This window comes from Chlorocebus sabaeus, chromosome 29 (genome assembly GCF_047675955.1).
Source record: "Chlorocebus sabaeus isolate Y175 chromosome 29, mChlSab1.0.hap1, whole genome shotgun sequence".
NCBI classification, from domain to species: domain Eukaryota; kingdom Metazoa; phylum Chordata; class Mammalia; order Primates; family Cercopithecidae; genus Chlorocebus; species Chlorocebus sabaeus.
The window spans coordinates 1,570,832-1,591,726 of NC_132932.1; the positions used below are offsets into that span (position 1 = coordinate 1,570,832).

Here is a 20,895-nt window from a genome sequence, read left to right on the forward strand (position 1 = left end):
TAGCCCCTTCTTATGAACCCTTCGGCTTAATGGCATCACTCCCCTCAGGCCCAGTTCCATTCAATGACACTTGAACTCAGCCCAGCTGACCTCTTCTCAATTCCAACTCAAAGTTTTCTTTGTAGGGTCTGCCACAAGGTACCTCCAGGTCCTGTGTATGTCAGTTGCTGCAGAAATGGATTTGGAAGATGGAGGAGAGATGCCCAAGCAACGGGATCCCAAGTCTAACTAAACACCATCTGGAATCCTGATGTGGAAAGCAGGGGTTTCTGGTCTACTGGCTAGAGCTGAGGAAGTTGAAAAGGAAAGCTCACTTCTTTGGAGGCACCTGTCCAGAAGCCTGGCCTAGGCAGCTTCAACCTTTGAACTTACTTTTTGGAATGAAAAGTAATTTATTTGTTTTGCTACATACAGTACCAGACTTTTAAAGCAGACAATAGAGGAGACTGGGGAGAGGAGCATGTCAGGTGTGGGCTTGGTGGTTTTAAAAGCACCTGAGTGCGCCTACCTACTCCTCTTTTCTTTTAAAAGGGCCCACAATCCTCCAATTGTCTCCTTTAGAGAGACATCAAACTATCACAGGTGCTGGATGACAATAAAAAGTTATGTTCCTAAAGTCTGAGTGACTTCACTTTATATAGTATCTCTAGGACAGCTCCCATTAGCCTAGAAACACAAAGACTAAAAACAATCTTATGCTTGAAAGTAGATCCATCTTTTCTCTCTCAAGCTAGCTGCTGAAGGCTGATAAACCAGGCTCTATACAAAAGCAGACAACAGAACACTTCAACTGCTCTAGTGAAATGTTGGATTGTTACATAAAAATGACATGAACTTCCTTTTTGAGACAGGATCTTGCTCTGTGGCCAAGGCTGGAGTATAGCAGCATGATCTTGGCTCACTGCAGCCTCAACCTCCTGGGCTTAAGCTATCCTCCCACCTCAGCCTCCCAGGTAGCTGGGACTATGGGCAAGCACCACCATGCTCAGCTAACTTTGTTTAGCAGAGACAAGGTCTCGCCATGTTGCCCAGGCTGGTCTCGAATTCCTGGACTCAAGTGATTCACCCACCTCAGCCTCCCAAAGTGCTGAGATTATAGGTGTTAGCCACTTTGCCCAGCCTGGAACTTTCATTCTTAATTATCACTAAGAATTTGCATACATCTACTTCTTGAAATTTTTAAAGTAATCTTGGAATCAAGAAATGCAGTTATTATATTTAGATACAATCTCAACATTCAACTTATCAGCCACACCTCTAGACTGCAATCCAAATGTGGATAGAACAACACATGTATGGGTTGGAAGTTTAAACTTTCTTTTTTTTTTTGAAACAGAGTCTTACTCTGTTGCCCAGGATGGAGTGCAATGGCTTGATCTTGGTTCACTGCAACCTCTGCCTCCGAGGTTCAAGTGATTCTCCTGCCTCAACTGCCCAAGTAGCTGGAACTACAGACGTGTACCACCACGACTGGCTAATTTTTGTATTTTTAGTAGAGACAGGGTTTCACTATGTTGGCCAGGCTGGTCTCAAACTCCTGACCTCAGGCCATCTGCCCGTCTCAGCCTCCCAAAGTGCTGGGATTACAGGCGTGAGCCACTGTGCCTGGGTGGAAGTTTAAACCCTTAATGCCAGGTTAAAACATTAATTTTCCAATGCCATGGGCCAGCAAAAGCAATCATGACCCACTCTATTCTTCGGTTTTCTTTTTCTTGAGACAGAGTCTCCCTCTGTTGCCCAGGCTGGAGTGCAGTGGCGCAATCTTGGCTCACTGCAACCTCCACCTCACAGGTTCAAGCAATTCTCCTGCCTCAGCCTCCCGAGTAGCTGGGACAATAGGTGTGTGCCACCACGTGTGGCTATTTTTGTGTTTTTAGTAGAGATGAGGTTTCCCCACGTTGGCCAGGCTGGTCTCAAACTCCTGACCTCAGGTGATCCGCCCGCCTCAGCCTCCCAAAGTCCTGGGTATTCTTCAGTTTTCTGAAGCACACACTCATTTCCCTGTTCAATAAGTATCAGGAAGCAGCATGTAGTACAGAGGTTTACTAACTCTGTGAATGGGAAGATCACTTGGCTACCCAGTGCTCTCTTATAAACATGAGTGTAAGAGTGTTTCGTGAAATTGTTTTTAAAATGAACATCTCTGTGTGCCACAGTTCCTAGGACTGGGGTAAGGACACAATGCCAAGTCTTGTTTTGAGGATGAGTCTTTGAAGAGACAGAGTTCGTGCCAGAATGCGCACGGAACATAAGTCAGCCAAGCGTGTCGCGCCAGGGATACTTTGACTTTGGTTTGCTGCTGCTGCTGCTGCTGCTAGGGATGTTGGGAGGGTTATTATTTCCAGGTTGTAGGAGAGGGTTGTGGGTAAAGGTCTGTCGTAAGGGACCTGAGGGGAGAAGAGAAAACAAATCTCAAAAGAACAGAAAGAAGAAACAAAAGACAGAATTTTGGCCTGAAAGGACTATTTACCCCTGGCTGCTAGCTCCAAGTGATTCTGCATGCGTTGTTCACGCTCTCGCAGCTGACGTGTCATTTCAGCATTTTTCCAGCCTGTGTAAAGAGGAGCAAGAGAGTCACTTGCATTCCTATTTGTAGACCCCTCTCCCTAGTCCTGTTTCACAGAGGACGAGCCCTTACCTTTTTTGAAGCTCTCTAGGAAGCCTTCCCGTGGAGGTAATTTGTCAGGGTCATGTACAACACGCTGGGGGATTTTAAGTACAGTGCGTACTGCTGGAATCCGGAGACAGGATACTTGGCCCAGGGAAAACAAATTGGAGGACAGCCAGTATATAAACACTGCCTGGGTGAGAATACAGAGAGGGGACTCAGAAGCTGTATCCCTGGTCAGCTTGCTAGGTGGCTAGGCTAGGCAGAAGGCCTTGGAGCCAGCCCATAAGGCATTACATACCGTGGGGAAATGCATGGTTATGGGCAAGGCTATCAGGGGCATCACTCTGATCACATTTCTCATCCACTGAAGGTCAGAACTTTGCACACCTGTCTCAGCACCTAGCTGCCAAAAGAAGTGGGGTAGAAAAGTCAGGAAAGCTGTCAGTTTCAGTGAACCTGTCTCTAATCTCTTACCCATCAACTCTTTCTCCAGCAAGTGAAGGATGACCATTCTGTACAATTACTTTACCCTCCAATCCCAGTTCACTTTGCAGGCCTGGCACTTGGCCAATCTGGGCTTACCTCAAGGACAGCCCACATTGTAGCAGTGACTACCAGTGGTAACACGTAGGTGGGATCGGATACCGTGAGATCCTGGAACCACCAGAGGCCACCTGTCTGCAGGCTGGCCACAGGAAGGTTGGCCATCTCTCTCAAAGCAATGAAGAAGGAGAGGAAGACTGGGGCCTATTACACAAGATAAACAGTGTCAGCATGCTTTACCAGAGGAAACATTTTCATCACCCCACTACTGAAAGCCATGTATAAGCCACCACCACCTGTTTTTTTGGGGGGCCTGGGGCACATCAAACACAGAGAGGAAATTTGATGGGTACAGGATGAAATAAGGAAGGAAATGTTTTTGCTCACCTGAGTCAGAGGAAGAATGAGAGGTTTAAAGAGTTTAATACCATGTTTTTTCTGGTAAAATGCCATCTCCGAGGAAGCCTTGTAAACTGTGAGGTGAGAGGAAATTAATGGTTGGGGTAACAGTTACATCAGTGGAGGTGAACATCCTCATCATCTACCTGGCTTGTGAAATTTCTAACCAACCCTGGCCAGTCCTTGGGAGCATTAGGCCCAAGAAACAGATAAATCTTTAGAACTTTCCCGACTGTGGCAACTTCTGATTCACATTGTTCCTTTCCCCCAGCAGAATGTAAGGAAAAGTGCAAATGTGGTCCTCTCCCATGGTCATTCTGCAGCTGACTCACACTCAATATCGTCTCCCGCCAACTTGGCCTCTCTGATACGACTGGAAAACTTCTGGATCTCTGGCAAGTGATTGTGGATCTTGGCTGCCTCTCGCTGGCCCATCACGATGAGAGGAAAAATGAGGCAGCGGGCAAAGACTGTACCTGGAAAATACAAACTAGGATTGGAGTGAAATTAAAGCAGTTCTGCAGCTAGAAGGTTGAAGGTTTTTAGGTCCTTATTGAAAGGGTCTTATTCTTGCCTTGTCCATTCTGTGACTTATGCCTAAGAGGCCCAGAATTAGGGTCAGGGGCATGAATTAGTTGCTTTAAGGCTCAGTTCTCTGATTCGGCATCACAAAAGTATGGCATTAACTTCTCTAAGCAGATGATTAGGAATCCTGTTTCCTCAAACAAAAAAGTGACAGGAGCACTTTTCTAGATCAATAGCTTCCAAACTTTTCTGTGATTAAAAGAGCCTGCCTGCTCCATCAAACTGTACATGTAGCCCCAATGTACAAAAAAAAAAAAAAAAAAAAAAAAAAAAATGCTGCCCTGAGCAAACAAAAAGCCTGGCCACAGGATTGTTTATGTGGCAGCCTTCACCTTGCTCAGAGGTCCCTTTACAAAACTCTGGGGCTTCCAGGAAGGAAGTTTGAAAGCCATTGTTCTAGAAATCCCTGGAGTAGGAAATAATCTGATGGCCTACTGCTTTAGCTCCTTCATATTTCTTTTCTCACACTTCATTTTTCCTGGTCATTCGTTTTGATTTTTAGATCCCACAAATAAGTGAGAACATGGTGATGTCAAATATGAGACTAGGTTATAGGTTTAGGCTTTATCAACATTATGATGAATGATGTGGAGTAGAAAGAGAAGGGAGCTAAGGATAAAACCCAGACTACTGGCACTGAACGGGTAGGTAGGATAATTTGGAGATGCAAAAGTATGGTCAGAAAGACAGGGAGAAAAATCAGGAAAGGTTATCATAAAAGCCAAAGGATTGACTTTATTTTTTATTTTTTTTGAACAGAGTCTCGTTCTATTGCTCTGTCGCTCAGGCTGGAGTGCAGTGGCGCAATCTTGGCTCACTTCAACCTCTGCTTCCCAGGTTCAAGCGATTCTCCTGCCTCAGCCTCCCGAGTAGCTGGGACTACAGGCGCCCGCCACCACACCTCGCTAATTTTTGTATTTCTAGTAGAGATGGGGTTTCACAATATTGGCCAGGCTGGTCTCAAACTCCTGACCTTGTAATCTTCCTGCCTTGGCCTCCCAAAGTGCTGGGATTACAGGCATGAGCCACCACGCCTGGGAAAGGATTGATTTTAAGGTCTAAAGTGCCTAATGCAGAAAGACCAAGTATAATAAAAGTGGATTTAGCAATTACGTTACTGGCAGTTCAAATGAGGTGATATGAGTAAAAGCCAGATGGCTGAGAGAGTAAATGGAAAGAAGTAGGCTCACTGGATACAGAGCAATCTTTTAAGTAATAGCTATCAAAAGAACGAAACCCAGTCAACGTGGATGGAACTGGAGATCACTATGCTAAGTGAAATAAGGCAGGCACAGAAAGACGAACATCACCATGTTCTCACTTATTTGTGGGATCTAAAAATCAAAACAAATGAAATCATGGGCAGAGAGTAGAAGGAAGGTTACCAGAGGCTGGGAAGGGTAGTCAGGGTTGGGAATAATTAATGGGTTAAAAAAAAATTAGTTAGAAAGAATAAGATCTACTATTTGATAGCACAACAGGGTGACTATAATCAGTAATAATTGTATATTTTAAAATAAAGAATGTAAAAATTAGCCAGGTGTGGTGGTACACCTGTAGTCCCAGCTACTTGGGAGGCTAAAACATGAGAATCACTTGAACCTGGGAGGTGGAGGTTGCAGTGAGCCAAGATTGGGCCACTGCACTCCGGCCTGGGTGACAGAGCAAAACTCTGTTTAAAAAAATAAAATAAAATAAAATATAAAGTGTAATTGGATTCTTTGTAACTTAAAGGATAAGTGCTTGAGGAGATGGATATCTCATTCTCCATAATGTGATTATTACACCTTGCAGGCCTGTATCAAAACATCTCATGTAGCCCATCAATATATACACCTACTAGGTATCCACAAATAACAAAACAAATAAATAACAGCCATGAAAGGAAGAAGAAAGATAGGGTAGTAGGTGAAGGGGAACTAAGGATGAAGGGAAGAAATTTCCCCCCAAGTAACACATGGGTATGCTTGAGCATGTTTACATGTGCAGGGTAGGGCAATAAGGAGGGAAACGTTGAAGACACAGGGGAGAGAAGAGATCACTGATGGAGCAAGGTGGCAGACAGACACATAATTCAAAGCACAGTTTCAGCCTTTACAAAAGCAATGCGAGTGGCTTCCCAATTTGGGGGTTTAAGTGCCTGACTTGAACCTCTGTTCTTCTAAACCAGGACAGCTTCATGACTGTTAATACGGTCCCCTGACTCTAACCCCATGTTTGTATTCAAATATCTATACTTCTTGAATCCCAGACGATCTGGTGGTTTTATAATGCTCTTTAAGAAATATAGGTAGACTGCATCTAGGTATCATGTGCCTCTATGGCTCATTTGAAATCATCTGCTCTTCTGATCCCAGAGCTTCTGCAACTACTTCCTGAATCCATTCAAATAACTGCCATCTATGAGGTTCTATCCCTAACCCAGGTATAGGGTATATTCCCCTTACATGCAGCAATGGCCCCCCACCAAGGTAGGCCCAGGTCAACATGCATAAATTCCAGTAAATTCTGGATCAGTCCCACTGGGGTGTATGACCCCAGCCCCAGTTCAGCGAAGCTCTGCTCTGCAGCAGCTTGGACTACATCTGCAGTCTCTCCAGAAGCCACCTCAGGTACCGCTGCGGGTGAGGGAGTTGCAGGAACAACAGGAGGGGCCTGAACCTGTGTGAAAGAAAGCCTTGTATATTTATTCAGTATTGAACACATAGAAAGTGAGACCTTCTCAAAATAACCAGTACTGGGTTCTGTTCTCTCTACTTCTTGTTCTTCCAGGTTACCCTAGTGTACGTAGAATTCAAGCTTAAAAAGGACATCTCATTTTTATCAATAGGTAGGAAGAGAAGTTACTTTGAGTAAGAGTCCATGACTTCCCTTCATGCTGGGAAGTTATTTCTTTTACCACTGTTTCCCAAACTTCAGCCATTTGAATATCACTATTATGATTTTTACCATATATTAACATGAAACAATTACTTTTCTTTAAAACAGCTCAGAAAACCAAATATAACATCTCTCCTGTTGTACTTCCAATCATTTCCCCACTGAATTGAAAATTCATCCCAAGCAGAGATGCTACCATTTTGGAGAGCTGTGTGGAGCGTGGACAACAACTCTGCTTCATATTCCCCCTGCTCCCAAACAAAACAGAATATGAAACCAACCGGGAAACACCACTCCTAATATTGCAGGAACGAAAGGCCTCTTACCTGGACTTCTGCAAACGAGATGGCAGAGGTACTGAGGCTGCGGGGGCCGGAAGCCGCAAGGAAGAGGTAGTGTGGGCGACAGCAGCACGGGGCTGCTGGGAATAGGAGCCGTGCGGTCAGCGGTTTCCCGAGCCATTGCGAGGGCACTGTGACGCTGTGGACCTAAGCGTGTAAAAGGATGATGGAGCCCCTTTACCGGGAGCAGAAGTCCTCGCGTGGGGGCAAAGGGGATTCATTATGCTAACTTCCCAAAAAGCAAGCAGCCCGGCCACTACAGGTACAGACATTGCTATCACCGCGCTCAGACCGCTAGCCCGAAGGCATGCAGCTGGTGATGCCTGCAGAGCAAAGCTTGAATCCTGGTTCGCCACATCTCAGTTATCGTAGACCCGCATCGGGTGGCCCTGAGAACTAGGCCGAGGTGCTCTCGCCAGGGGCGAAGCCAATTCCAGAAGCTGACACCGGGCTGCTGGGCCCACAGTGTTGGGGACTAACCCTAGCGCGTCCTCACAAGACCCGAGGTCATGACATTCAGGTCCGGGTGAGCGGGTCAGCGTCTGCTCATATCCCTAGCACGAGCTGTCCTGGGGCTTGGTTCACTGGGTCAGCGCAGCATCCCGGTGCTCAGCCCCGGGGCATCCTTACCTGACGCCCGGACTGTAGCAGGCGCAGAACCTCCCGGCGTCCGCACATCAGTCCCATCGCCATTTTGTCCGGAAGAGGACTTACTTTTGCGCCTGCGCACTAAGAACCACAATCCCGCGAGAGGAAGCACTTTTGGAAGCGGGCATGAAGCCAGAGTTGTTGCTGTAGACCAGGTGGTAAAAGAGAACGGAGCTTGGCGGCCATATTTGAAGTGGGTAAAAATCTGAAAAGCCGCGTGACCATGAGCACGCAGAGAGCCTTTTCTGGAGATTGAAAGGAAGTGGAAGAGCCAGGTTAGCTATCATCGTAAGCTATCATCGTTTGTGATGGCGTAAACCTGGGTAATTTTCCTCTAATGTCGCGATTGTCCTCTGATTCGTCAGTTTAAAAATAGCCTCAGAAAAGTCTTGGCTGTACTTGCAGAGGATTTTTCCCACTCAATGATGTTCGATTCTTTTGATTCTTATTGCTAGGTGAATTGTAATCGCAGGTCCAATGAAATTTGAGGGTAGTCTAGAGTCTGACAGAAATGAAGAGAAGGCAGCCGCTGGGAAATATTTTCCTCCCAGATAAAAAGACAAAGCTTCCAGAGGAGACTTCACCTTTCCATTTTTCCTTCTGTAAGTGGGGTGGTGTGAGGACTGACCATGAGGGGATAAGTTTCGAGATGAAAAGCTCACGTGCAGGCCGGGCGCGGTGGCTCAGGCCTGTAATCCCAGCACTTTGGGAGGCCGAGGCGGGTGGATCACGAGGTCAAGAGATCGAGACTATCCTGGCCAACATGGTGAAACCCCATCTCTACTAAAAATACAAAAATTAGCTGAGCATGGTGGCGGGCGCCTGTAATCCCAGCTACTTGGGAGGCTGAGGCAGGAGAATCACTTGAACCCGGGAGGCAGAGGTTGCAGTGAGCCGGTATTGTGCCACTGCACTCCACCCTGGCGATAGAGTGAGACTCCATCTCAAAAAAAAAAAAAAAAAAAAACTCACGTGCTGAAGATGGTTGAGGGCAAAGATAGAAAACACCCAAATACTTGATATCATTGAGCTGCTGTACCATGCTTAGAACCGTCTATCTCCAGACTTTGTTGTGTAAGGTAATTAAAGGTCTTGGCAGGGTGCAGTGGCTCACACCTGTAATCTCATCACTTTGGGAGGCCAAGGCTGGTGGATCACTAGGTCAAGAGATTGCGACCAGCCTGGCCAACATGGTGAAATCCCGTCTGTACTGAAAATACAAAAAACAAAATAACTAACCGGGCGTAGTGGTGCGTACCTGTAGTCCCAGCTACTAGGGAGGCTGAGGCAGGAGAATTGCTTGAACCCAGGAGGTGGAGGTTGCAGTGAGCCGAGGTGGAGCCACTGCACTCCAGCCTGGGCGACAGAGTGAGACTCCATCTCAAAAAAAAAAAAAAAAAAAAAAGGAAAAAAAAAGATAATTAAAGGTCTTTACTGTTTATACTCTAAATCTGTTGCTTGGGTGTTCTGTAAGCATTCATCTCCAGGGAAAAAAGTTACTGCTCAGAAAGGTGGAGTTGATTATATCTGAACCCTTATAAAGTCTCTCAATATGCAGATTACTTTCTAAACAACAAACTATAGCTTCAGAAAGATACAATAACCTGAAATTATTTCAGTGACTGCTAATTTGGGACGATTATGAATGTACCTGACAGATATGGCAAAAATAGGAGGCAAAGAAATATAATACTGATTTAGTAATAATTAGTGGTATGAGCTAACACTTGCATATGTTGTATGCTATTGTAAACATCAATAGATTTTTGATATGGAAACACTGATTTTTTTTTAGAGATTACTTTTAAAACTCAATATAATTAGAAGTAATTACAAATATACAGCTACAGAACACTTGGCAGGGTGACTATCTTGTGGTACACTGCTACTTTGGTGACCCCAAATGAACCAGGCTTCACAATATTTGCACCTTTAGGAGTTCTATTCTCTTAAGTCTGGTTGGCCCTGTAACTTGCTTTAATCAATAGGAGAATGCATTGGAAGCGATGTTATGCCAGTTTGGGACTATGCCTTAAGAAGGCCTGATAGCTTCTGCTTTTGCATTCAGGGGAAAGCCAGCTGCTGTGTTAGAATTTTGACTTTTCAGACTTACTGCCTGTGAAAAGCCCAACCAACCACTTGAAGAAGAACAGAGGTTTGGGCTAACAGCCTCAGTTGAACCCTCAGCCAGCAGTCAACACCAGCTTTTGCCAGCCACGTGAAGAAGGCCATTTAAAACGTGGATTCTCCAGCCCATTGGAGCCACCTCAGGTGACTCCATGTGGAGCAAAGAAAGGCTATTTGAGCCCACATTGCAAAATTACAAGCAAATAAATAAAATTATTGTGGTTTTGAGCCACTAAGTTTTGGAGTACTTTGTTGTTCAATAATAGATAGCTGAAATGTACAGGCAAACTTGGAAGATACTATGGGTTGGGTTCCAGACCACTACAATAAAGCCAATATCATAACAAAGTGAGTCACAGGGAGTTTTTTGTTTTGCAGTGCATATAAGAGTTATGTTAGGCTGGGCGTGGTGGCTCAGGCCTGTAATCTCAGCACTTTGGGAGGCTGAGGCAGGTGGATCGCTTGAGCTCAGGAGTTTGAGACCAACCTGGGTAACATGGTAAGACGCCATGTCTTAAAAAAAAAAAATACTAGGCCAGGTGCAGTGGCTCATGCCTGTAATCCCACCACTTTGGGAGGCTGAGGCGGGTGGATCACCTGAGGTTGGGAGTTTGAGACCAGCCTGACCAACATGGAGAAACCCCATCTCTACTAAAAATACAAAATTAGCCAGGCTTGGTGTGCATGCCTGTAATCTCAGCTATTTGGGAGGCTGAGGCAGGAGAATTGCTTGTACCTGGGAGGCGGAGGTTGCAGAGAGCCGAGAGCGTGCCATTGTACTCTGGCCTGGGCAACAAGAGCGAAACTCCATCTGAAAAAAAAAAAAAAAGTGGCCAGGTGCGGTGGCTCATGCCTGTAATCCCAGCACTTTGGGAGGCCAAGGCCAGTGGATCACGTGAGGTCAGGACTTTGAGACCAGCCTGGCCAACATGGTGAAACCCATCTCTATTAAAAATATAAAAGTTAGCCAAGGGTGGTGGTGGGCATCTGTAATCCCAGCTACTTGGGAGGTTGAGACAGGAGAATTGCTTGAACCTGGGAGGTGGAGGTTGCAGTGAGCCAAGATCATGCCATTGCACTCCAGCCTGGGCAACAAGAGTGAAACTCCATCTCAAAAAAAAAAAAAAAAAAAAAGAAAAAGTTATGTTTACCCTATACTGCAGTCTCTTAAGTGTGCAATAACATGTTTAAAAAACAATGTACATACCTTAATTTGAAAATATTTTATTACTTAAAAATGTTGATAATCATTTGAGCCTTCAGCAAGTCATATTTTTCCTTGATGTTGGTTGACTGATCAGGGTGGTGGTTGCTGAAGGTAGGGGTGGCCTAAAATAAGACAGTGAAATTTGCTCCATCAATTGACTGCACCTTTCGTGAAAGATTTCTCTATAGCATGTGATGCTGTTTGATAGGATTTTACCCACAGTAGAATTTCTTTCAAAATTGGAGTTAGTCCTCTCAAACCCTGCTGCTGCTTTGTCAATTAAGTTTATGTGATATTTTAAATCTTTTGTTGTCATTTCAACAATGTTCATAGCATCTTCACCAGGAGTAGATTTCTTCTCAAGAAACCACTTTCTTTGTCTAGAAGAAGCAACTCCTCATCTGTTAAAGTTTTATCAGGAGATTGTAGCAATTCAGTCACATCTTCAGGTTCCACCTCCAATTCTAGTTCTCTTGCTATTTCTACCACATCTGCAGTTACATCCCTCCATGAAGTCTTAGACCCCTCAACATCAACCATGAAGGTTGGAATCAACTTCTTCTAAACTCCTGTTAATGTTGATATTTTCACCTCCTCCCATGAATCACAAATGCTCTTAATGGCATCTAGGATGGTGAATCCTTTCCAAAATGTTTTCAATTTACTTTGCCCAGATCCATCATAGGAATTGCTATCTATGGCCGCCATAGCTTTACAAAATATATTTCTTAAATAATAGACTTGAAAGTCAAAAGTAGTTATTGATCCACTGGCTATGGAAAATATTTTGTGTTAGCAGGCATGAAAACAACATTAATCTCCTTGTACATCTCGATCAGAGCTATAGGGTGACTAGGTGCACTATCAATGATCAGTAATTTTTTTTTTTTTTTTAATGGAGACTGAGTCTTGCTGTGTTGCCTAGGCTGGTCTCGAACTCCTGGCCTCAAGTGATTTTCCTGCCTTGGTCTCCTTAAATGTTGCCTGTAATCTAGTGATTACAGGCATGAGCCACTGTGCCCAGCCTGCAATAATATTTTGATAGGAATCTTTTTTTCTGAGGGGTAGGTGTCAAGAGTGAGCTTAAAATATTCAGCGAACTGTAGGGTAAACAGATATGCTGTCATCCAGGCTTTGTTGTTCCCTTTATGGAAAACAGGCAGAGTAGATTTCGCATATATATATAAATATATATTTTCAAAGAGACAAGATCTCTCTCTGTTGCCCACACTGGAGTGCAGTGGCATGATCATGGCTCACCGTAGCCTTGACCTCCCAGGTTCAAGTGATCTTCCTGCCTCAGGCTCCTGAGTAACTGAGACTACATGTGCAACTAATTTTTGTGTTTTTTTTGTAGAGATAGGGCTTTACCATGTTGCCCAGGCTGGTCTCAAACTCCTGGGCTCTAGTGATCTATGCAGCTACCATGGTGCATCCCAAAGTGTTGGGGGTTACAGGTGTGAGCCAGCATGCCTGTCTCGACAGTTTTTTTTTTTTTTTTTTTTTTTTTTTTTGCACTTTAAATGTATTATCCCACTGCCTTCTGGCATCCAAGGTTTCTGCTGAGAAAATGGCCAATAGTTTTTTTTTTTTTTTTTTTCCCAGAGTGATTGGACTTCAGCTGATAGTGTTATTGAGGATCACTTGTACATTATGAGTTGCTTCTCTCTTGCTGCTGTCAAGATTCTCTGTCTTTCAACAGTTTGATTATAATGTGTCTCAGTGTGAGTCTCTTTGGATTTATTTTACTTGGAGTTTATTGAGATTCTTGGATTTGTAGATTAGTGTCTTTCATCAAATTTGGGAAGTTTTCAGCCATTTCTTCAAATAATCCTTTTGCCCCTTTCTCTATCTCCTCTTTGGGAATTGTAATGCATATGTTGGTCTACTTAATGGTATTCCACAAGTTCCTTTGTCTCTGTCAACTTTTCTTTTCTTTTTTTTTGGGGGGGGATAGAGCCTTACTGTGTTGCCCAGGCTAGAGTGCAGTGACACAATCTTGGCTCACTGCAACCTCTGCCTCCCAGGTTCAAGCAATTTTCCTGCCTAAGCCTTCTGAGTAGTTGAGATTACAGGCACTCATCACCATGCCCAGCTAATTTTTGTATTTTTAGCAGAGATGAGATTTTGCCATGTTGGCCAGGCTGTTTTTGAACTCCTGACCTCAAGTGATCCACCCGCCTTGACCTCCCAAAGTGCTGGGATTACAGGCATGAGTCGCCTCACTTGGCCTATCCACTTTTCTTTATTTTTCTTTTTGCTCCTCAGATTTGAAAATTTCAACTGTCCTATTTTCAAGTTCACTGATTCTTCTGTGTTTGAGCTCCTCTAATGAATTTTCATTTCAGTTATTGTGTCTTTCAGCTGTAGAATTTCTGTTTAGCTCCTTTTTACAATTTTTGTCCCTTCCTTGGTATCCTAATTTTGTTAATATACCATTTTCCTGATTTCCTTTAGTTTTTTGTCCATGTTTTCTTTTAGCTGTTTGAGCAAATTTAAGATAATTGTTTTAAAGTCTTTGTTTGGTGAGTCTAATGTCTGGGTGTCCTCAGAAATGGTTTCTGCCAATTAATTTTACTCCTTTGAATGTGCCATGTTTTCCTGTTTCTTTGTATGCCTTGTAATTTTTGTAGTTTTGGTTGGAAATTAGACATTTGAAAAAACAGCTAACTCCCCTAGTCTTTGCAGATTGGCTCTATACTGGTACAGTTCTTCAACAATGAGCGAGGCTTGCTTTGAGCCTAGGGATCAGCTGAGGTGAAGGCTTAAGGTCTTTTCAGGGCTTTTCTGACCAAGTGTCTTACCTGGGCATGTGTAACTTCCCAATTTCCCCATATACATGGCTGCTTTTGAATGTCTTGTTTCCTAAAGAGTCTCAGTGCAGTTTCTACTGGGGCCTTAGATGGTCTACTGTATGTATCCACCCATAGTCTTTTACTCCATATGTCAGTGGGTCTGTAGTCTCCTTGCAGCTTTCATGAGCAATGACTACCACTTTTCTGAGACCTGAGGCCAGTCCTTCAGGTAACCCCCATATGTACACAATAATTTGCGAAAAGCTTTGCTCTTCTCCCTTCCATTTAAGGGAGGGAACTTGGAATTAGGCTGCTGCCTCTTCCAGACTAAGAGCACTGCCACATCAGGGAGGAGGAGGGGGCAAGGGCAAATAAAAACACCACAAAACTTTCTCAACATTTTGAAGGTGGGCATTCACTTGGTTACTGTAAACTTTTAACTGTTTTTTGGAGCTCTTACACGTTAGTTCAGCTAATTTCTGGTTGTTTTATGAAGTTTCTGTGGGATAATGAAAGCCTGGATTATCCCACCAAATGGTTGGATTATCCCACCCGACAAATGGTGGCTTTGTCGTCCACCATTTTGCTGACATCACATGAGCATCCATCTTGATAGAAGAAAAGAGCAAATTGGACCTTAAGTAAGTATAAGAAAAGAAATAGAAAGATAAGAGAAGAGGCTGGGCACGGTGGCTCACACCTGTAATCCCAGCACTTTGGGAGACTGAGGTGGGCAGATCACTGGAGGTCGGGAGTTTGAGACCAGCCTGACCAACATGGAGAAACCCCGTCTCTACTAAAAATACAAAATTAGCCGGGCATGGTGGCGCATGCCTGTAATCCCAGCTACTCGGGAGGCTGAGGCAGGAGAATTGCTTGAACCCGGGAGATGGAGGTTGCAATGAGCCAAGATCACGCCATTGCACTCCAGCCTGGGCAACAGGAGTGAAACTCCATCTCAAAAAAAAAAAAAAAAAAAAAAAAAAAAAAGACCAGGACTTCAAGACTAGCCTGGGCAACATAGTGAGATCTCATCTCTAAAAAAAATGTAGGGCTGGGCACAGTGGCTCGCCCCTGTAATCCAGCACTTTGAGAGGCTGAGGCAGGCAGATCACAAGGTCAGGAGTTTGAGACCAGCCTGACCAACATGGCGAAACCCTATCTCTACTAAAAATACAAAAATTAGCTGGGCATGGTGGCAAGCACCTGTAATCCCAGCTACTTGGGAGGCTGAGGCAGGAGAATTTCTTGAACCCAGGAGGCAGAGGTTGCAGTGAGCTGAGATCGTGCCTTGCACTCCAGCTGGGGCGACAAGAGCAAGACTCTGTCTCAAAAAAAAAAAAAAAAGAAATAATCTATATTTTGATTATTGTGGTGGTTACGTAGGTGAATACATTTATCAAAACTCAGCAAACTATTCATTTAAATGGGCATATTTTATGTAAGTTATACATGAATAAATTTTATTAATAAGTAAAAAAACAGTTTACAGAGGCCACTGCCCTGTCAAAATAGTACATTTGTCTCTATTAATATATTTTGAGTGAAAAAATTTAAAAAGCTTATTCTGTGGATAATTACTTTGTTTTTTCACCTGGTGTGGACATTTAATCTTTGGTGCTTTATGAGAGAAATGAATAAAGTTCTTAGGTAGTTCTGATGAGAGAGATCATGTCTAAGAATATGTCACGGATGGTTTCATAGAGGAAACCATTTTTAATCTTGGCCTTAATTAATAGATACAGAGAAAGAAAGATAAAAATAAAGAAAATAGCATGGCATTCCAAGCAGAATGAACAATAAAGGAAAACAATATTGCCTTTTGCAAAAATACACTGTTTTTTTTTTTTTAAGGGACTCTGAGTTTTCATTGTAATATCACATCTCCATATTAAAGACCTAAGTGTAATTTTCAGTCATTAATTATGCATGGATGATTTCTCCCTATGCAGAATGCTGTTTGTGCTTAATCAGGCAATCCTTTAAAAGATACGATCTCTAGGGATTTGCTATTTAAGAAGTGGAATTAGCTACATTACAATTAAATAATTCCTGTTACAGTACCATGTAAAAGTTCATTCATCCATTCAACATTTATTTATTCTGTAAAATATTTATCGAGTGCCCATTATATATTTGGTACTATTCTAGGCAGTAGAGATACACATAAGTCAATATTTATCCCTCATGGGGCCTAATATTATTTTTTTCTTTATTATTACACTTTAAGTTCTAGGGTACATGTGCATAATGTGCAGGTTTGTTACATATGTATACATGTGCCCTGTTGGTTTGCTGCACCCATTAACCCATCATGTCATTTACATTAGGTATTTCTCCTAATGCTATTCCTCCCCCATCCTCCCACTCCAAGACAGGCCCCAGTGTGTGATGTTCCCCGCCCTGTGTCCAAGTGTTCTCATTGTTCTATTTCCACCTATGAGTGAGTGAGAACATGCAGTATTTGGTTTTCTGTCCTTGTGATAGTTTGCTGAGAATGATGGTTTCCATCTTCATCCATGTTGCTACAAAGGACATGAAGTCATCCTTTTTTATGGTTGTATAGTATTCCATGGTGTATATGTGCCACATTTTCTTAATCCAGTCTGTCATTGATGGATGTGAATAGTGCCACAATAAACATTTGTGTGCATGTGTCTTTATAGCAGCATGATTTATAATCCTTTGGGTATATACCCAGTAATGGGATCACTGGGTCAAATGGTATTTCTAGTTCTAGATCCTTGAGGAATCGCCACACTGTCTTCCAAAATGGTTGAACTAGTTTACACTCACACCAACAGTGTAAAAGCATTCCTATTTCTCCACATCCTCTCTAGCACCTGTTGTTTCCTGACTTTGTAATAATTGCCATTCTAACTGGTGTGAGATGGTATCTCGCTGTGGTTTTGATTTGTATTTCTCTGATGACCAGTGATGATGACCATTTTTTCATGTGTCTGTTGGGTGCATAAATGTCTTCTTTTGAAAAGTGTCTGTTCATATCCTTTGCCCACTTTTTGATGGGGTTGATTTTTTCTTGTAAATTTGTTTAAGTTCTTTGTGGATTCTGGATATTAGCCCTTTGTCAGATGGGTAGATTGCAAAATTTTCTCCCATTCTGTAGGTTGCCTGTTCACTCTGATGGTGGTTTCTTTTGCTGTGCAGAAGCTCTTTAGTTTAATTATATCCCATTTGTCTATTTTGGCTTTTGTTGCCATTGCTAATATTCCTAAATTATATTTAATTTCAAACATTCTAAGACATCACTCTGTAATGAATGTAAAACCACTTTTGTTAGAGAGTATGATACCAGTAGTTCTATTTAATCTTCCTTTTAAACAAATACATATTTATTTTAAAACATGGGTTTTTAATTATTTGGTTAAATTTTCAGCACTGTGTTTAATAATCCGGGATACCAAAAAAAAAGCCTGAGGAATTTATAGTCTAGATATGGAGAAAATACCTATACATGACATGATTAAAGTACTTTTAAGTAGAGTGTGCAATGAAATTTGAGGTAACAAAATACAGGGTAACTGTGAGGGTGAAATTGACATGGAGTCACAACAGTCAGGGGACATTTATGACGGAAGAGTGTTGGTGAGATTTTGATTGGTGCTTCCAGGCAGAGGGAGCAAGACAGCAGGCCTGGAAGCAGTGATGAGTTGGGTATGTGGAGGACACTGTGAAGACTGGCCTGCAATAAAGTTTAACCTGTAATTCCTTTATAAAGATTTCCACGTAGGAAATTAATCACAGTTATATTCACAGAGGTTAATTACAGTGTTATTTAAAATGATGAAAATTGGCCAGACGTGGTGGCTCATGCCTGCAATCCCAGCACTTTGAGAGGCCGAGGCAGGTGGATCACCTGAGGTCAGGAGTTCGATACCAGCCTGACCAATATGGTGAAACCCCGTCTCTACTGAAAATACAAAAATTAGCTGGGTGTGGTGGCATGTGCCTGTAGTCCCAGCTACTCAGGAGGCTGAGACAGGATAATTGCTTGAACCCAGGAGGCGGAGGTTGCGGTGAGCCTAGATCACACCACTGCACTCCAGCCTGGGCAATAGAGGGAGACTCTGTCTCAAAAAAACAAACAAACAAACCCAAAAACACACCAAAAAAACACCAAAAAAGATGAAAATTGGAGGGAAGTGATGACACCTTTGACTGTTGTGTGACACTGATTTCTCTTGTATTCGTACTGGCTGATCCTGAGGTGAGTCAAAAAAAGACAAAAATGTATAAAAATAAAGAAAAATAAATAAAATGATTAAAAATGGAAACAACCTACATTTTAATCAATAGGGGAATAGAAATGACTTAGGCTGTATTCATTCAATAGAACAATATGTAGCCATTTCAAAAAATGTTTTTGATAACAAGGTGGTAAAATGTCCATGATGAAATATAAATGTTCATAATTATGTAAAAGAAGCAGAATATAAAATTGTAAGTACATTATGATGGTAATTTTGTGAAAATGAAAAGAATTCATATCTTAGAAAATATCCTGGCCGGGCGCGATGGCTCAAGCCTGTAATCCCAGCACTTTGGGAGGCTGAGATGGGCAGATCACGAGGTCAGGAGATCGAGACCATCCTGGCTAACACAGTGAAACCCCGTCTCTACTAAAAAATACAAAAAACTAGCTGGGCGAGGTGGCGGGCGCCTGTAGTCCCAGCTACTCGGGAGGCTGAGGCAGGAGAATGGCATAAACCTGGGAGGCAGAGCTTGCAGTAAGCTGAGATCCGGCCACTGCACTCCAGCTGGGGCAACAGAGCAAGACTCCGTCTCAAAAAAAAAAAAAAAAATCCTGGAAGAAAATACTCCAAGCATTTTATTTACTTTAATATAATTTATTTATTTATTTTACAGAGACAGGGTTTCCCTATGTTGCCCAGGCTGGTCTTGAACTCCTAGGCTCAAGTGATCCTTCTGCCTCAGCCTCCCAAATTTCTGGGATTACAGGCATGAGCCACCATGCCTGGCCTCCAAATATTTTATGATGGTTGTCACCTGTTGATGGAATTATAGTTGATTTTTATTTCCATCTTTATATTTTTCTGTAATTTTAATATTTATTGTAACAATTACGTATTTTGTTCATACTCTTAGATAATATTTGTATTGGTTTGCTAGAGCTGCCATACCAAAATACCATGCACTTGGTTGCTTACACAACAGAAATTTATTTTCTCATAGTTCTGGAGGCTAGAAGTCCATGATCAAGGTACCAGTAGGCTTGATTTCTTCTGAGGCCTGATTCCTTAGTTTTCAGGTGGCTACTTTCCCACTCTGTCTTCACATGGTTTTCCCTCTGTCTGCACATATTTCTGGTGTCTCCTGGAATGCCTAAATTTCTCTTTCTTACAAGGACACCAGTCACATTGGATTAGGGCCCACCCTGAAAAAAAAAAAAAACAGGGCACCTCATTTTAACCAAAGCAATGCTTTAAAGACCTTATCTCCAAATATAGTCACATTCTCAAGTACTGGGGCTTAGGATTTACACAAATTTTGGGAAGACATGATTCAACCTATATACTAGTTTAAAAAGTAATTGGTGTATTATTGGTAATACAGACACAAAAACTGGGGCAAGCCTGACTAGAGTAGAAAGATATGTGGCAAATAGCAATAGTAGGGTAGGTGAAATAACTTCAATGATAGCTTAATTATTGATTGTTCACTGTGTACTGAGCATTGTATTAAGATATATTGACAGTCTCATGAAGTCATTGATTTAAATATTGATTAATATGGCATCAAGTTTGGGAAAACATTGAATCATGACAAGCTGTGGACTTTGGATAGACATAAGAAATGATTTGAAGGTAGGAAAATGACATGAGGAAGGGTATTTTACTTATTTTTATTTTATTATTATTATTATTATTTTGAGACAGAGTCTCGCTCTGTTGCCCAGGCTGGAGTGCAGTGGCGCAATCTCGGCTCACTGCAACATCCGCCTCCTGGGTTCAAATGATTCTCATGCCTCAGACTCCTGAGTAGCTGGAATTACAGGCGTGCGCCACCATGCCCAACTAATTTTTGTATTTTTAGTGGAGACGGGGTTTTCCCATGTTGGCCAGGCTGGTCTCAAACTGCTGACATCAGGTGATCCACCGTCCTCAGCCTCCCAAAGTGCTGGGATTACAGGCGTGAGGCACCGTGCCTGGCCATTTATTTTTATTATTGTTTTTGAGATGGAGTCTCACTCTGTCACTCAGGCTAGAGTGCAGTGGCGTGATCTCGACTCACTGCAACCTTCGCCTCCCAGGTTCAAGTGATTCTCCTGCCTCAGCCTCCTGAGGAGCTAGGACTACAGTCATGCACCACCATGCCTGGCTAATTTTTGTATTTTTAATAGAGATGGGTTTCTTCATGTTGGCCAGGCTGGTCTCAAACTCTTGAACTCAGCTGATCTGCTCGCCTCAGACTCCCAAAGTGCTGGGATTAGATGCATGAGCCACCGTGCCCGGCCACAGGAAGGGTATTTTAGGAAGATTAGTTTGGTAACAGAATGGATTAGTGGGCCAGGCACAGTGGCTCATGCCTGTAATCCCAGAACTTTGGGAGGCCGAGGCGGGCGGATCACTGGAGGTCAGGAGTTCGAGATCAGCCTGGCCAACATGGTGAAACCCTGTCTCTACTAAAAATACAAAAATTAGCTGGGCATGAGAGCGGGTGCTTGTAATCCCAGCTACTCAGGAGGCTGAGGCAGGAGAATCTCTTGAACCTGGGAGG

General features: G+C 42.9%; 2 protein-coding genes and 1 non-coding gene across 5 annotated transcripts in view; 2 read left to right on the forward strand and 1 right to left on the reverse strand.

Annotated features, from left to right (window-relative positions):
- SLC7A7 (solute carrier family 7 member 7) overlaps positions 1–619 on the forward strand; it is a 45,700-nt gene extending 45,081 nt beyond the window's left edge. For 2 of the 3 annotated variants that reach the window (XM_007990775.3, XM_007990776.3), the window contains one exon: positions 126–287. In XM_007990775.3, coding sequence (XP_007988966.1) covers positions 126–232 — 107 coding nt within the window. In that variant the 3' untranslated portion in view covers positions 233–287. Of the gene's footprint in view, positions 1–125 lie in introns of all 3 variants that reach the window. The other variant, XM_007990772.3, reaches the window with a different exon arrangement.
- Positions 620–2,028: 1,409 nt separating this feature from the next.
- On the reverse strand, positions 2,029–8,107 carry OXA1L (OXA1L mitochondrial inner membrane insertase). The gene is made up of 10 exons (XM_007990777.3): positions 7,990–8,107; positions 7,345–7,506; positions 6,586–6,799; positions 3,886–4,029; positions 3,542–3,627; positions 3,194–3,358; positions 2,910–3,014; positions 2,639–2,801; positions 2,471–2,551; positions 2,029–2,387 (listed from the first exon to the last, which is right to left on the reverse strand). Exons 1-10 carry the CDS (start codon positions 8,050–8,052, stop codon positions 2,254–2,256), a joined length of 1,317 nt encoding a protein of 438 aa, XP_007988968.2. The 5' UTR covers positions 8,053–8,107; the 3' UTR covers positions 2,029–2,253.
- Positions 8,108–18,293: 10,186 nt separating this feature from the next.
- Positions 18,294–18,362, forward strand: LOC119620378 (small nucleolar RNA SNORD41). The gene has a single exon (XR_005236911.1). It is a non-coding gene; the product is annotated as a small nucleolar RNA SNORD41 (small nucleolar RNA).
- The last annotated feature ends 2,533 nt before the right edge of the window (positions 18,363–20,895 follow it).

Excerpts from the sequence above, each read along its gene's own strand:
- OXA1L (XM_007990777.3), bottom strand. The coding sequence starts at position 8,052 with ATGGCGATGGGACTGATGTGCGGACGCCGGGAGGTTCTGCGCCTGCTA. Across the intron at positions 7,507-7,989 it reads TGCTACAGTCCGGGCGTCAG|GTCCACAGCGTCACAGTGCC; the intron begins GTAAGGATGCCC and ends TTACACGCTTAG. Across the intron at positions 2,802-2,909 it reads TAACCATGCATTTCCCCACG|GCAGTGTTTATATACTGGCT; the intron begins GTATGTAATGCC and ends ATTCTCACCCAG.